This window comes from Lagenorhynchus albirostris, chromosome 1, assembly GCF_949774975.1.
Source record: "Lagenorhynchus albirostris chromosome 1, mLagAlb1.1, whole genome shotgun sequence".
Taxonomy (NCBI): Eukaryota; Metazoa; Chordata; class Mammalia; order Artiodactyla; family Delphinidae; genus Lagenorhynchus; species Lagenorhynchus albirostris.
In genome coordinates, this window is record NC_083095.1 from 141,899,072 (window position 1) to 141,916,604 (window position 17,533).

The 17,533-nt window shown below is 42.2% G+C and overlaps 1 protein-coding gene across 7 annotated transcripts in view; it reads left to right on the top strand.

The window, feature by feature from the left end:
* ADAMTS17 (ADAM metallopeptidase with thrombospondin type 1 motif 17) overlaps positions 1 to 17,533 on the top strand; it is a 349,273-nt gene that overhangs the window by 12,418 nt on the left and 319,322 nt on the right. For all 7 annotated transcript variants that reach the window (XR_009541664.1, XM_060155566.1, XM_060155578.1 and 4 more), the window contains one exon: positions 229 to 382. Coding sequence is in view for 6 of the 7 variants with exons in the window: in XM_060155566.1 (XP_060011549.1) it covers positions 229 to 382 (154 nt within the window). In the remaining variant the exon portion in view is untranslated. The remainder of the gene's footprint in view (positions 1 to 228; positions 383 to 17,533) is intronic.

Sequence of the window (17,533 nt, forward strand, 5' to 3'; positions counted from 1 at the left end):
CCCCACACCCGCCTTCTGTCACCTGACCCCCAACACAGCTGCTGGGTGAGATGTTTCAAGTCATGCAAGAGCTCATTCTTGGACTCTGTAAATTGGTGTAAGCTGCAAAGAAAAAGCCCAGGCAGGGGAAGCAGGCCATAGCTAGGTGGCCTTTCCACCCTCTGGCTCTGGGGTCGTGGGCAAGTGTGAATGAGGATGACTGACAACTGTTTTCCTCTTTCTGGGCAGGTTGGCCTCATCCAGCTTGGGCAGGAGCAGGTGCTAATCCAGCCCCTCAACAATTCCCAGGGACAAGAGCATCTGATCAGGCGCAGATGGTCCTTGACACCCAGCCCCTCTGCCGAGACCCAGGTCTCTGGGCAGCTCTGCAAGGTCCTAACAGGTGAGTCTGGGAAATAGTGTGAATGACTCACAACACAGGCCCTTTTGGCTTTTGGTGCCATCGCACATCCCTAGACCATCCCCATTGCTGTGTCTCCAAGTGTGCTGAAATCTTGTGAGCAAGAACTTACCTTTCCCTGTATTTTGAAAGCTTTTTTTAATTGCCCATAAGGCCACTTTCTTTTCATTTCTATGTGTATTAATATCAGCGTTTCATGTGTAGCAGCCCTTTGAAAAAGGTGTTTCTAGAAAGAACCCAGGATCTCTTTTGTGTAGTGTCTCAATTTTATGGATCTGGAGCAAGTTGAGGCCTGAAAAACCTCAATGGCTTATTGTTATCAAGCCCGAGGTTGGTGGCAGAGCTAGGATGAGAATTCCTTCCCTTGGCACCCTGGCCAGAGCTTGCTTTCCTTATACAGTGGTCCTCGGTCTTGTCTGCACTAATTAGAGTCACCTGGGGGACCTATGAAGCAGTGGTTCTTAGGAGTGTGACCCCAGCAGCATCAGAATCACCTGGGACTCTGTTAGAACTGCATGTTCTCTCCCAGCCCCCACCTCCTGAATCAGAAACCATGGGGGTGGGTCCAGGTAAATCTGATCATGCTTCAGTGTGAGAGCCACTGCTTTAAAAAATGCCATGCACTAGCCAGTCCCTCCAAATCCTCATCTAATTGGTCCATGGTGTGACTTGGGTGTGTTTTTGAAGGTGGTTCTAATAAGCAGCTTGGGCTGAGAACCCAGGGTTCTTGTATTCTGTGCCTCTTGTGGGCAACCTCTGGTTTATCTGTTAAGTGTTTAAGGACATTTCACCATGCTGTGTCACTAGCAGTCTGCCTGTGAGTGTCCCTTGATGAAGATGATATCCTACTGCTCACAGGTGTCACTTCCTCCCTGGAGAGCATGGGACCCCATGGCTGACCTTTGGGAGTTGTTCTTTTGTAGTTTAAAGACTTTGAATAAAAATACAGTGTCTCAGTTTAGTATTCCAATGACCTTGGAAGTAAATCGATTATATGACTGTATTTTGAACAGCTTTGTTATGTATAAGCGAGCCCTGCAGCTTAGCTCCGCTGGTGCATGCAGTCCTGACCCTATCCACATAGCCACCCTCCTTAGCCTAGTCTGCATTCAGCAGGGAGTTATTAGAGGTGATTTTGCTGGATCAGGGTCATCTCTGCAACTCCAGGAGAAAGAATGCCACCATACATTAGGGTTTTGCTGTGTTCCTTCCTGCACCCTTACAAAAACAGGAAAGAGAGGTCTCAGCAAAAAATTACTTGTAACTAAAATTTTTTTTGGCGGTACGGGGGCCTCTCACTGTTGTGGCCTCTCCCGCTGCGGAGCACAGGCTCTGGACGCTCAGGCTCAGCGGCCATGGCTCACGGGCCCAGCTGCTCTGCGGCATGTGGGATCCTCCTGGACCAGGGCACAAACCCGTGTCCCCTGCATCGGCAGAGGGACTCTCAACCACTGCGCCACCAGGGAAACCCTGGTATTGTAACTAAAATTTACCCCTTAATAGGAAGCATGGGTTTTGGTAAGTCCGATGGTTGGTTGTGTGTTTGGGCTTGATGTTGGTGTGTTATTTTAAACGTTAGCCAGCTGCCCCTATCTGGGTCAATCGGTGGATTTTTTTCTCTCTCTCCTCTCAGAGTAAATGACTAGTGGTCATTTTAAATCTTTGTGCATTTTCTGCAGCTGATCTGACCATATTGTTTCAGAGGCAGGGGGATGACTCTAAGGCAGAGGTTCTCAGCCCTGGCTGTCCATTGGCATCACCTGGGGAACTTTAACAACTAGTCACACCCAGCTCCTGCCCCCAGAGAGCCGCTTTTATTGATCTGGGGTGCAGCCTGGGCATCTAGTGATTTGAAGCCTCTCCAGGTGGTTCTAACCTTCAGCTGGTGCTGAGAACTGCTGCGCTAAGTTTCAGACATGATTAATAGCACCTGTGGGCCATCGGAAGTGGGTTTTCTCAGGTGAGAATCACCAAGCAGGGCCACACAGTGAAACCCAAGGACAAATATGTTTTATTCTTACTTTCCCTTTGTTCCTGCCAGTGCTTGTCAGCTGCTAGTCAGTGACCAGAAACCCTGGGTGCCTGTGGATGATATCATGGAATATTTGTCTAATTACCAGCTGCCATCCTCTTTAGGGGTGTGATACCAAGGATTGCTGACAAAATGATAAATTGTGTTTGTGTTTGCATTTTTGTCCCTAAGACTAGTTTGGAGGCACTCTTCTGAGAGACTCTTTTGCCTTTAGTGAAGGAAATAAAATGAACAAAACCAGGGCGTTTATTCCCAGCCCCCAAATCTCACATCAACATGCTCTGCCATGCGGGAGCAACATGTATATTTAAGGTGATGCCAACTCAGGCTCTGTCCTGGGTAGGAACACAGACATAGGAGAACGGTATAGACTTTGCTTCTGGTCCTTCTTTCTTTGTGTGAAATAGTCAGTAAACTTTGTTGCTGTGTTGGGAAAGACAGCAGGCCTTCTAAGAGGCTTAGCTAATGAGCAGTCAATTAGACCCTATCTAGTTTGGATTAACTTTCAAACATTGGGGTTTAGAAACTGGGAAAATTAATTTACTGGGACTCCAGCAAAATACATTCTTGAAGTTTCCTGGAAAGATTAATCAGATTAATCCACGATTTCCCATGGGAACTTGTTCTTTATGGCTGAGCATGGCAGCCATAGGTGTAATTGTGCCTTGTCATTGATCTGTGTTATTCCAACCTTGGACATGGCCTTGGGGTAGCCAGCTGGCTCACACAGGTGAGGAGCAGTCTGATAACTCTTTCTTCTCCATGAAGCACTCAATTTACCTGTGAGTTGAGTCTGGGTAAGCTGCCATGTTGTCTAGGGGGATAGAGGGACTGACACAGGAAAGGCCACCTGGGAGGAATCACTGCCTTCTCTTTGGTACTATAGAGGTTGCATTTCTAGCAGTCTTCGGGGCTTCCAGAGAGGGGACAGATGGATCCTATTTCCTTTACAGCTTCTTACTCTAGGACCTTATAAATTAATTTAAAAAAATCACTCCAGCTTGGAACTTTGCATGAAAATATGGAGGCTGTGAGCCTTTTTAAATAAAAATAAATAAAAAAATAAATAAAATAAATAAATAAAAAAAAATTTATTTATTTATTTTGGTGAGCATGAGTTTTTGAAGATATTTTTGGCTGTTCTCAAACACTAAAATGGTAGTTTGGATATTTTGAAATGTTTCTTGATTTAAAAAAAAATATTTATTTATTTTGGCTGTGCTGGGTCTTCACTGCGGCATGCCGACTCTTGGTTGCGGCATGTGGACTTCTTAGTTGCGGCATGCATGTGGGATCTAGTTCCCCACCAGGGATCGAACCCGGGACCCCTGGATTGGGAGTGCAGAGTCTTACCCACTGGACTGCCAGGGAAGTCCCTGTTTCTTGATTTTTTTGAGTGGTTATTTTGACTTCAAAACTTTTTGTCTGCCTGCTATGCTTATTTTAATTTCTCTATTCAGATTCATTATAGAATCTTCTCACTAGCACTTTCGTGGTTTTTAGTAACAATTTGAATCTCTTCTCATCCACTATGGTAGATGTAACATGTGGATGGTTGAAGTAGATTGTAAAATAATGAAACTAGTTTCCTATGAGGCACTGTCAAAGTAGGAATCCTGCAACGTTTTGCATGGTGGTGGGCTCTTTAGAACACAAATACACCAATGCCATTCAGCAGTGGTACCTGTGAAGTCACTGATGTCTACTTTATAGTTTGTTTTGTTATGATTGTTTTAAAAAACAGTGCAGTAATTTTATAGTATTGTTTCATTAATTCATAGCATTCTGAAGTTAATTTTAGTGAGTAGAGGATACCATAACGATTCAGAAATTGTGTATTGCCAATTTATGCAATAATTTGCATGTGTAATAATATCTGTATATACTCTGTAATAAATAAATGGTTGGGACTTGTGTTTTGTGTCACTTAAGATTCATTTGGTTGGAAATGACAGAAATCAAACTGGCTTCAGTACTGATGACATCACAGCCATGGGCTCCTGGAGCTGAGGAGCAGAGCAGGAGGTTGGACCTCAGGTCAGCCTTGGCCACAGCAGTTCTGTATCTGACAGCCTTGTCCTCAGCTGGCTTCTCTTCTGGTGATAAAGAGGCAGCTGGGCTGAGGAGATAAACTCTTCTGTTTAATCAGGGTTGACTTGGATCATGACTTGAGTTCCTTTCAGTTCACCACTGGCTTCAAGCGTCTTGAGGCAAGAGTAGAAGAGCTTATTAGCTCAGTCCCCACATAACTATGGAGATGTCACTCTGCCTTCCATCCTTGTCCTAACTTCCTGAAAGTCAGCTAAAAAGTCTGGTTGGATAGATTCAGGACACCTCTAATCCAGATAGAATCCATCATTCCAGCCCATGTGGTTGATAAGACTTTGGCTGGTTCCTTCACAGGATCCTCATCAGATGCTAATTAACTCCTCATCCCACCTGTGCCCGGGATAAACATGGCTACTGGTTTTTGCTCATTAGGAAGGGCTCAATCCCTCTGAAATTTAGTTCCTCTAAACTTCTTTGAGACCTTAGGTCTCCAGTGGGTAAAGCAAAATATGATTTCGTTGTTTATCCAGTGTTTTTTGTTGTTTCAGTGGTGGTGATAGTCTTCCATGTTTTTCTGCATCTTAAGTGGAAGAAGAACCCAAAGGAAATGGAATTAAATTTGTACTTTGAGTTTTTTCATGTTAATATTTTAAGTATGTATTCACATATAAAAATATTAAATCCAAAAAGAGACACCAATATTTTAAGAATTATTATTCCTGGAGAAAGAGAAAGAAGTATGATGGCAGAGACCCAACTCTGTCTACCTTGTGTGTGACCCCAGAAGTGTCCCTTGGCATCTCTGTGCCTCTGCATTAGTTTGCTGGGGCTGCTGGAACAAACTACCACAGACCTGGCAGCTTGAACAACAGGCATTTACTTCCTCACAGTTTTGGAGTCTAGAAGTCTGAGATCACTGTGTGGGCAGGGTTGGTTTCTTCTGAGACCTCTCTCCTTAGCTTGTAGATGGCAGTCTTCTTCCTGTGTCCTCTTATTGTCTCATGGTCTGTGCATGTCTGTGTCCTAATCTCCTCTTTTAAGAATGTCAGTTATATTGGGTTAGAGCCCACCCTAATGATCCCAGTTTCACTTAATTACCTCTTTAAATCCCCTATCTGCAAACTCGGTCACATTCAAAGGTACTGTGGGTTAGAGTACACAGTTCAGCCCACAACGGCCTCTGTTTTCTCATCTGTAACATTGATATGATGCAGGTCTTGTCTGCTTCTCAGGGTTATTGCTGAAGAACAGAGAGGTGAGAGGGTGATGGAACCGCTTCCAGCCACATTGGTGGGGGGAATGTTCATAAGAACACTTACAAATGCCTAAGAGGCAAAAAACAAACTTAGAGGAAATTAGAAATGGGCTGTATAAAGGGTCCCTTTCTATAAGAATAGATATCATAGTTGGCTGGTCATCATCTATTTACAGTTTTTTCTTGATAAATAAATAGAAAAGGAGCTGTGTAGACTCAGGCAACTTTAGAAAGGACTGGGCCACTGAGCTTCAGTTTCATCATCTGCACCTGACTAATATCATCTACCTCTTGGGAGTTTTGTGGGTTTTAAATGAGATAATGCATACTTGTCACTTAGCAACTAACAAATATTAGTTGCAGCTGCTGTGGTTATAATTATGATTTGTATCCCCATTCTTTAATATCAGAGGACCACTTCAGTGCCCTTGTTCTGTATTAAGTGGGAAAGAAAGAGAAACTCTATGAGAGCACTGAGTGAAAGCTAAAGGTTCTCATTATTATTCTTGAATCTGTCATTCTTGCCTCTTGAGAAAATCTGTAATGCAATCAGGGAATCTTAGTGTTTCCAGACTGGAAGTTACCCTTAAAGGACATATGCTCTCGTTTTTGTTTATTCTGTCATCAAGTATTCATTGACCCTCTAGACAACATACTGTGGTGAGCATGACACAGCATGGTCCCTGCCTCCAGGAAGCTCGTAGGGGGGATAGAAGTAAACAAAGGTAGCAGGTATAAATTATTTTTGTAAAATATTTAGAACGGGAAAAAGAGCACAAAACAAAAACTGAAGGCCCACATACCCAGCATTCAGACTTAACCCATGTTAGGATCTGGTCACATCTGCTTTGGAACATTTTTTTCTTGAGATAAATTAACATTTATGGGTATGAGTGAGTATCCTTCCACCTCACCCCTTATCATCCCTCTAGCTTACTGTCCAGAAGAAACCACCATCCTGAGGTTGGTGTGAATCTCTCCTATCCATGTTTTTTTAAACTATTATGGCATTTGTGATATATAGTCATAAACTGCATGTTGTGTTGTTTTGTATGTTTTAACATTTACATAAGTCGCTTCATACTGTGCAGTTTGCTTTTATCACTTACAATAATGTTTTTTAGGTTTATCCATGTTCCTTTTTTTATAATATTCTCTAGATTTAATCAAGTTGCTTTTTTCCTAACTTTTTTAGAATACTTAGCTCATTAAACTTTACTCTTTCTTAATTTTTAATGTATATATTTGAGGCTATACATTTTCCTGTAAGCATACCTTTAACTGCATACAAATTTTGATATGTAATATTTCCAGTATCCAGTTCTAAGTATTCTCCAAGTTCCATAATAGTTTTTTCCTAGAGGGGCAGTACAATGTAGGTACTTAAGAACTTACAGATATGCCTACTGGGTTTGTATAAATTTATTTATTTATTTATTTATTTATTTATTTATATTTTTGGCTGTGTTGGGTCTTCGTTGCTGGACGTGGGCTTCCTTTAGTTGCGGTGAGCAGGGACTACTCTTCGATGCGGTGCACGGGCTTCTAGTTGCGGTGGCTTCTCTTGTTACGGAGCACAGGCTCTAGGCACGCAGGCTTCAGTAGTTGTGGCACGCTGGTTCAGTAGTTGTGGCTTGCCAGCTCTAGAGCGCAGGCTCAGTAGTTGTGGTGCACGGGCTTAGTTGCTCCACGGCATGTGGGATCTTCCCGGATCAAGGCTCGAACCCGTGTCCCCTGCATTGGCAGGCGGATTCTTAAGCACTGCGCCACCAGGGAAGTCCCTGGCCTACTGGGTTTGAATTCCTGCCTCCACCACTTACTGGCGTGAATGACCTTGAGTAATTTATTTAATCTTTTTGTGCCTAAATTTCTTTATTTGTAAAAATGGTGATAATAATTGCATGTACTTTATAGAATTATTAAGATGATTAGATAAGTTAATATATAATGCACTTACAACGTTTAGCACAAAGTATTCTGTATTATTATCTATTATCATTGCAGCTTTACATTTATAAATTTTTATCATGTGTTTTTGCCATCGTTCAAAACTGATTTATAGTTCTCTGTTTAGCAGTTAAAAAATGTGGCCCATACCAAGTTTTCCATCATGTTCTTTTTTTATAGTTTCAGGATCTCTGCTGAGATTTCCTATCTTTTCATTCATCAAGAGCATATTTTCCTTTACGTCCTTAGGCATGGTGATAATAATTGCTTTAAAATTCTTGTCTGCTCTTCTAACAGCTGGGTCGTCATGGGATTTTTTTCTCCATTTATTGTCTTTTCTCTTGCAAATGGGTCACATTGTCCTAGTTATTCAAATGTCAATATGAATAACATACGGAATGTGTTCTGGATGTAAATTAATATTTTGAAGTGGATTCTATTCCTCTGGAGTATTTTAGCTGACAATTAATTTTCTTGGACTCAAACTGCAAAATTTGTCTCTCAGGCAGCATCTCAAATCTCAGTTCCATTCTTTTATCCTTAGCTAGAGTCTGTTCCACATAGGGATCATTTAGAGAGTTTGATATAGTTGATATACAGAATTTTGGGCTTCCCCTTCTTGGAGCTCTCCTTTCTAATATGCCCCCACTTAGTTTCTAGTCACTTTTGTGCTCTGAACTCTGTCCTTTGGTTCTTTAGGCCTGAGGATTGTGGGCATTCTATTGGAGTATAAGCCACCCTATAGCACTGACCAGGCCTGCCTTCAGTCCCCTGTGCTGTTCTGTTCTTCCAAGCTTTGACTCCCCACCAACATCTTCCTGCATTGGCTTACTTTCCAGTAATCCAGTCAGTGGATTTTTGTATTTTGTTTAAGTTTACAGTTGTTCTCTATAGGAGGTTTAGGTCTGTTAGAAGCTTGTTGGCCATACTGCATTCCATATGATATTGATTCTTTGGTAATGGTTGAGATTTGAATTGTGGTTTAGAACATAGCTATTTTTGTTTTAATAAATGTTTTATATGTAATTAAAAGAATGTGTATTCTTTAATTGTTGTGAACAGCATTTTATATATTTTCATTAGTTCAAATTGTTGTGATCTCAAAATCATTCATATCCTCATTATTTTTGTCTTGCTTGACTTACTTGTTTTAATTAGAGGTATATTAAAAATCTCATAACTTATTGTAGTTTGGCATATTTCTCCCTTTAATTCCATTAATTTTTGCTGTATAGGTTATGAGGCAGTATTGTTTGTTGCATACAGGTCTAGGAGCTGTATTCCTGGTGAATTATTTCTTTTATTATCGTGTAATAAACCATCTTTATCCCTGGTAAAGCTTTTGGCCTTCTGGCTATTTTCATCTAATATTAATATTACCAGTAGTTTTTATTTTCCTCAATGTTTGCCTGATTTTTATTTTTCCTAAGTTTTAATTTCAATCCTTCTCTATAATGATGTTTTATATAGTTTCTTAAAAATAATATGTATCTGAATTTTAAAAAATGTCCAATTTAAGAACATCTGTCTTTTCATTGACAAGGTTAGTATTTTTATATTTATGGTGTTACTGATATAATTACATGTATTTCTACCATCTTTTGTTTTCCATTTACAATACCATGGTTTTTCTTTGATTCTGTTTCTTTTTGTTGTTGTTTTCATTTTTTTCTGTTGGTTCCATCAGCTTTTCTTCCCCCTTTTTTCTTCCACTGGTGTGAAAATGTTATCATCTATTCACTTCTTTTGTTGTTGTTACCCTAAAATTAAAAAAAAAATTGTCCTAAGGAAGTCTAAAAGTATCAGGTGTCTTTCATTCATAATATAAGAGCCTTCAAATGCTTTCATTTTATTTATTATTTTTATCTGTTAATTTAATTATATATTTTTGTCCCCTCCCATTTAATCATCATCATTATATATTCTTATAGTTAAAATTATTTAGATTTATTTATATATTTACCAACTTATTTGCTCAGTATTATTTCTTGCAACCCATGTCTCTGTATTTAATGTCCTTCTTAAAGAACACTTTAATCAGGGTTTCTGAGTGGTTACATTATTATCTTTGTTTTTCCAAAACTGTCTTTATTTCACTGGTACTCTTACTGATGATTTAGCTGAATATAGAATTCTAGGTTGAGTCTTATCTTTTCTTAACACTTTGAAGATCTTATTCCAGTGTCTTCTATTTTTGCTACAAAAGGTATTTCAACTTTAGATTCTGTGTAAATAGATTCTGTCTTTTCTCTGTGCAGGTTTAAAAAATGTTATTATCTTTGTGTTCTATAGTATATCTATGGTGGGTTTCCCATACTTATCCCATTTGGGACTCATTGTGATTTTTGGATGTGAGGATTCATGGCTCTGTCAGTTCTGGAAAATGCCCAGCCTCCATCTCACTGAAGAAAGCGTCTTCCCTGTTATCTGCTTATTCTTCTCCTGGGACCACTAGCTGATGTGGACCTTCCTAGTCTTTCCTCCATGTTTTGTAATTTCTTTTTATGTGTTTGGTCTCTTTATCTCTATATTCTGTATTCTGGGTAATTCTTCTCATTGGTCTCCCAGTTCACATTTCTGTTAAATTGGGTCTAATCTCCACTTAGTCCACCTACTAAGTTTTTAATTTTAGTGATTATAATCTATACATCTAGAAGTTATATTTCATTCTTTTCCAATTCTCTCTTTCCTTTTTATAGTGTCTTGTTCTCTCATTATGATTTTATTTTTCCTTTCTTTTATCACTTTGGTTATTTTTAACATAATGATTTTAAGTCTTTTTGGAATTATTCCACTTTCTGAATTTCTTGGGGTCCTGATCTTCCTGTTTGTTGTATTTGCTCACTCTCTTTTAAACTGGACCATTTTCCTATGTGGATTGTAATTTTATGCTGTGAGCTCAGTTTAGGCTGATGTGTCCCCTCCTCTCATAGCCCCCACTACCCCATCTTCTATGAGAGTGCTGTACGTTCTGGGCTATGGAAGAATCTTCACCGAGTAATTTCACATACCTTTCTGTCTGATGCCCCAGGACCTTTTCACAAGTCCAAACATGATTTCTACTTTAGTGTTTTTCCTTAGGAAATCTATACTGTAAGAGTGATGTGTATTTCTGCGTGTGGCAGAGGCTGGGGGATTTGCACTGGAGACTCACCCACATTCCCCTGGCATTCAGAGGTCTGAACAGAGACAATCTTCCCTGTACTTCCGTGTGCCGAGTCATGCTGGGGTCTTGGCCAGATCTCTTTATCTTGCTGTGGCAGGTAAAGCTGGCCTCTCACCTTTTAGGCTAGTATTTGGGCCTAATGTCTGCGGGCCTCTCAGAGCACTTGTTTACTATTCCAAGTATGACACTTCTCAATGTAGTGGCCATCCTTGATGACGGGGACCTTCCAGAGAGGCTGTGGCTCCTGAGGCCCAGCTCAGTGGTGCTGCCTGCCCCCACCCTGGGGACTGCAAGCATGAGGTGCCTCCCTGTGGCTCAGAGAGCCCAAACAAACCCCCTGCCCTCAGGATGGAGAAGTCACTCCCTCTGCTCTTGCTACTTCAGCTCCTGCCCCTCGTCTCAAGGGCACCTCTTCCCCAAATGCTATTCTTTTTTTTTTGTGGTACACGGGCCTCTCACTGTTGTGGCCTCTCCCGTTGCGGAGCACAGGCTCCAGAGGCGCATGGCTCACGGGCCCAGCCGCTCCGCGGCATGTGGGATCTTCCCGGACCGGGGCACGAACCTGTGTCCCCTGCATCGTCAGGCGGACTCTCAACCACTGCGCCACCAGGGAAGCCCCAAATGCTATTCTTTTAAGGAGCCAAGGTTTTAGATACTGTGGCCGGAATGGCAGCTGTGCCCAGACATCTTCCACCTGTTACCAAGTCCAAGCTCGCTCTGCTCACCGCAGGACAGGCCAATAAATCGGAGACATGTTGAGGCAAGGAATACAACTTTATTTGGAAAGCCGGCAGACTGAGAAGGTGGCGGACCAATGTCTTGGAAAAACCATCTTATCGGGGTCTGGATGGCAGTTTCTTTTATAGCACAGAGAGGGGGAGAAAATGAGGAAGTAAAGTAAAAAAGCCTTAAGTTTTGCAGATGTTCCCTGGAATGGCCGGCCTCAGGGAGGGGATGTGCTAATTTCTTCTTTCTTGCAACCATCCATAGGTGGACAGCTGTCAGGATGCTTCCCTGAAAGGGGCAGGGTTCCCCGAGGCAGGTTATTATGTATAGACTGTATCCTTTTAGTAAACAAAAGCAGCAGAAAGCAAAGGTTAAAGTAAAAGAAACAGATCCAACATGTAGTCAGATTTGGCTCTTCCCTGTTATACACCTTGGGCCCTACAAAGTGCCCTCAGCAAAGGAATGCAAAGGCCACCTATGACAATAGCATAAGAACAAACCACATTAATGCCTCAGTAAATCAACACACCGAGGTCACTCACTGTTTCTTTCACTGACCTCAAGTACAAGCAGTGTCTCCTTGTTGTCTGAGAAAGTACTCAATGATTTAATCTCAAATTCCATAGGATGGATCTTGAGTTTGTTCCCTTGGACCATAGGAGGCATCTGTCATGCTCCTGGCAGTGTTTCTTGGGTGCCCTGTGGCATGTCTGATGTGTGTCCACCACCTTATGTGGAGGATTCTGGCACAGATGTTAGCAGTTGGCTGAGCAAGGATCTCCCTGGAAAACCAGATGGTCAGGCTCACCTGCCCCCTTTGGGGCCAGGAACCCACACCCACTTCTGTGGCTGCTGGTGCTCAGGGGAGGGGGAACACTTCTGAGATCACCAGGTAAGTGTTTCTTGGATCAGAGTCTCCTGGAATATCCCATGGGGCACCTTTTGTAGTGTGAGTGTTCAGTAATAATCATTTCTGCATTTGCTGTTGTCTTTCAGGCTTAATTCTCACAAGCTTTGAGGGGAATCTCTGATCCTGCCATTTGCTTTATATGAACCATGTGTTCATCCAAGTCCCTTTGATCTCATTTTTATTTCCTTTTAAGACAAGGCACTGAGGAAATCTTTTGGATTTTCTTTTGAGGTGATTGGATGGGTGGGGGATGTGCATTAATCACTGTTTGGGAAGAATAAAATTATTATTATTATTATCATTATTATTCCCTGAGGCTGTATGACTCCCTGGATTTGGACCCTGTAAGATGGATACTGCTGCCTGAGTGTCCTGGGGGTGAACACACCCTGGACCGGGCCTTGCTGGCAATGGGCAGGGTCTGACACTGCTTCCCAGGATGCACAGGTTCTTAAAGTCAGCTAATTTTCTTATTCCTTTGTTTCCTCATTTGTAAAAGAGGGCTAATACTTTTCTCAATATTTTACTTCACCGGGTTGCCGGGCGTTAAATGGGCTAATACAAATGGTTTTTCATTAAGTAGAACGTATTATTAAAATATAAGGTGTCATCTCTTGGGACTTCCCTGGTGACACAGTGGATAAGACTCCATGCTCCCAATGCAAAGGGCCCGGGTTCGATCCCTGGTCAGGGAACTGGATCCCACATGCATACCACAACTAAGAGTTCTCATGCCACAACTAAGGAGCCTGCGTGCCGCAACTAAGGAGCTGGCGAACTGCAACTAAGGAGCCCACAAGCCGCAACTAAGGAGCCTGCCTGCCACAACTAAGGAGCCCACCTGCTGCAACTAAGACCCAGTGCAACCAAATAAATATTAAAAAAAAGTTAAACAAACAAAAAATAAGGTGTTGTCTCTATAGCAAAGGCCCATCGGGTGGGTTCCCTAAAGCCAGACCTGACATGAGGACTTGGATGCAGGTGGTTAGTTTAGGGCAGGGAGGGGGTCCCAGGAAGCAGGAGAGAGAGAGACAGGGAAGAGCAAATCCAGTGGAATAGAGCAGGAGGCACTACAGGGAGGGCACCAAAAGAGGATCCTGCAGGCATCCTGGCTGGGAGACAGTGCCCAGTGTTAGGGATCCCTAACCATTTAAAAATGTTAACAGTTTAGGAAAACTGTTACCTTATAAAAATTCCTGTATATTCAGTTAAAAAATTCTTCCTGTGTGAACATAAATTTATCTATGATAATCCCTCCCTTCCCTCTTCCATCCTTTAAAGCATTTATTCATTCAGCAAAAGTAGCTCTGAGATCTCTAAAGGAGTAGATAGAGCATTGCAGACACAGGCCTCCTGGAGGCTTGGTGAGGGCTGTCTGGAAGGGAACTCTAGCCTGGGGGGACCCACCTGTGCTCTTGTGGTTCCCTCTGGAGGCTCTACTTTCTGGGCCGATTGCTGGAGAATCAGGAAAAATGGATAAACCAGGCCTGGGGGCAGTGTTTGAATGAATCTTTATGTAAATATTAAATTTATTCTATGCGCTCAATGACTGTGTGTGTGTTTTCTCTAAATTGGCTTGAGTATATTTTATTTTCAGGCAATATAGGAAGTGAGACTTTCAGGTCTCTGTATTTAAACTTGTAATATTCTCTGTTTTTCAAGGCAGTGCTTTATTCACTCGGCCAGTGTTTATTTGATGCTGACTGTGTGTCAGGGCCAGTCCTAGGCATGGGGTATCCTGCAGTGAATGAGAGATAAAATTCCCTGTTCTCATGGAGCTGACACTCCAATGGGTGATTGCTGACACAAGGATTGAAAGCTGATTACCAGTCTCATTCTAGATGGGCCCTAGGGAAGTGGTTCCCCAGTCCCCTAATCATCCTTTCCTCCTGTGCCAACCTATGGGGAGCCCAGATTGGAAGGAATTTCTGATTCCCAGTGGGGTTTGCTGGGCTGGGTGGAGAGATAAAGAGAGTGAGAACCAAGCCACCAGACTGACAGCTGTGACTCTGCAGCATGAAGCAGGGATGTTCAAACACAGGATGGTGTTCTGAGTGGTACCTTGCTCCTGCATTTGGAACCAGGTGCAAGGGTGGAAGTCTCACTTCCCATATTGCCTGCCACCTGCTGGCCTCTGGTATGGCCTCCAGTCTCCTGTTATAGTTCTCTGCTTTCTCTTTGCCTCTGGAACCAGATGGGCTCAATGGGACTGGGGTGTCCCCCTCAGAAACCAACCATGGTTCCAGCCATTGGAGCTTGTTCTCGGCCGTATCTTCTGGCGTCATGGAAGCATTGCCAGCAGGGACTCTTCATTCCTGGCACGGTCCAGCTTCCCTTCTTCCCCTGCCTCCAGATGCTAACGCTTTCCAAGTTGAATTTGTGGTCGCTGCTGCTTTTTTTTTCTCTCTTGGGATCCATATCTGGTTCTATCCTGGAGCAGTAATCCCCCCTCACTGTCTTCCCAGTTTGTCTTGAGACCCTCATCTTTCCGTGTTCCATCTGCACATCTCCAGTGGCCAGCAGGGGTGGCTGCCTGCTCCCCATAACTTGGGGTTTCTGAACCAAATCCTTGTCTGACGATGCCCGCCTCCACCAGCCCAATACAAATGTTCTGACCCAAGTTTTTTCAGTTACCCCGACTCAAAATTACGTTTCCTCTCTTATCCTTGCACCCTTAACTTGAATTCCCTGATCTTATTGTTGCCTTCTTATTTTGCTGTCATTGCAAGGACCTTTGTTAGTCCCCAAATTCACCTCTTGTTAACAGTTTCCTGCACTTGCTCTGTAGTTTGCTTTCTCACTCTCTCTCCCCAGCCTTCCTCTTCGTCTTCTCCCTTTCTCCCTCCCCACCTTCCTTCCAACCTCCCCAACCCTCTCCCCCTCCACACACACTTTTTTTCTGAAGCACTTGAGAGTAATTTGCAGATATCATAGTCCTTTATCTATAAATAGTCATTTATATTTCCTAAGAACTCTTAACTAACCATCATATGTTTATCAAACCTAGGATATGAAACATTGACACAATACTGTTGTCTAATGTACCATCCGTATTTAAATTTTGTCAGTAGTCCCAGTAATGTCTTCTATAGCTTTCTTTTCTTGGCCCAGAATCCATTCTAGAATCACACGTTGCATTTAGTTGTCATGTCTCCTTGATATCCCCCAATCTAGGTCAGTTACTTAGAATTATCCTTTATGATCATCAAATTTCTTCAAAAATACAAGTACGGTCTAGTTATTTTGTAGGAAGCCTCTACTTTTGGTTTTGTCTGCTGTTTCTTCATAAGTGGACTTAGGTAATGCATTTTTGTCTGGAATACCACAAAAGGGATGTTGTGTTGTTCTCAGTGCATCTTATCAGGAGGCACGTGCTGCCAGTTTGTCTTTTGGGGATGTCAATTTTCATTACTTGGTTCAGGTTGTAATCGCTGTTTAATCTGCTGTAAAGTCATTATTTCCCCATATGTAATTAGTGAGTTATTTGTAGGATGTTTTGAGTATATATAAATATCCTGTTCTTCATTAAACTTTCACTCACTAATTTTTTTTTTTTGGGGGGGTTTTTTGCGGTATGCGGGCCTCTCACTGTTGTGGCCTCTCCCATTGCGGAGCACAGGCTCCGGACGTGCAGGCTCAGCGGCCATGGCTCACGGGCCCAGCCACTCCGCGGCATGTGGGATCTTCCCGGACCGGGGCACGAACCCGTGTCCCCTGCATCGGCAGGCAGACTCAACCACTGCGCCACCAGGGAAGCCCTCACTCACTAATTTTAACATCTCTTTATTCTCGGCAGACTCAGTTTTTATTGTGATGGCTTCAAAATGGTGCATTTCTAACTCCATTACTTCCTTCACATTTTTAATTGGTGCTCTCCAGCAAGGAGAGCTTTATCTTTTCCCCCATTTATTTATTTATATCTGTGTGGACTTGGAGATTCTTATTTTACTCCATGTATACTAATTTATTTATTTATTTCTTTTGATGCTCAAGTGGTCTCAGATTTGGACTTTGAGAGAGAATTTTTTTTTTTTTTTTTTTTGCGGTACGCGGGCCTCTCACTGTTGTGGCCTCTCCCATTGCGGAGCCCAGGCTCCGGATGCGCAGGCTCAGCAGCCATGGCTCACGGGCCCAGCTGCTCCGCGGCATGTGGGATCCTCCCGGACTGGGGCACGAACCCGTGTCCCCTGCATCGGCAGGTGGAGTCTCAACCACTGCGCCACCAGGGAAGCCCCTGAGAGAGAAATTTTTAAAATTAGATACAGGTATTAGATTTTCTAAAGACTTTTGCAGCACTGTGGAGACATGCATGGGATTGTTCTTTTTAGATAGTTTAATATCATATTATGTAAATGGATTTCCTAATATTATACCAACCTTGAATTCCTGGTATTAATCTCACTTGGTTGTGGTGCATTATTTCCTTAAAGTGATGTTGCATTCTATTTGCTAATGTTTTATTTAGGCTTTTGCATCCATATTCATGCATGACATTGCTCTATAATTTTCTTTTTTGTGTATGTGCTCAGTTATCAAAGTTATGCTAGCTTTTAAAAAAGTATGGAAGTTTTCCTTTGTTTTCAGTGCTCTGGAACAATTTATGAATCATTGAGGTTGTCTGGTCTGTGAAGGTTTGGTAGAATTCCCTGTGGAATCATCTCAGCCTGATGTTTTTTTGTGGCTGTGGTTCCTTCATAACTCTGTTTCTTCTATAAAAATTGGCCTGTTTAAGTTTTGTATTACTAATGGGATCAATTTTGGTAAGTTGTATTTTTCTAGCAAATTTCATCTAGGTTTTCAAATTTAAGTCCCTTCTTACTTGCTGTATTAAATAGATATTTAATGTGGATTAAACTAGATTCCAGGTTTCTAGGTCACAGGCCTTGGGTATATTAAAGGTATATTTTGGCTTATGGAACTGTACGGAATGAACTTTTTTGTTGCCTATTTTTTACTGCTTTTGAACATCCATTTTGTTTTTGGAAGGCCAACTTAGATGTCACCTATTCCAGGAAGTCCACCCTAATTGCCTCACTTAGTTTCTGGAA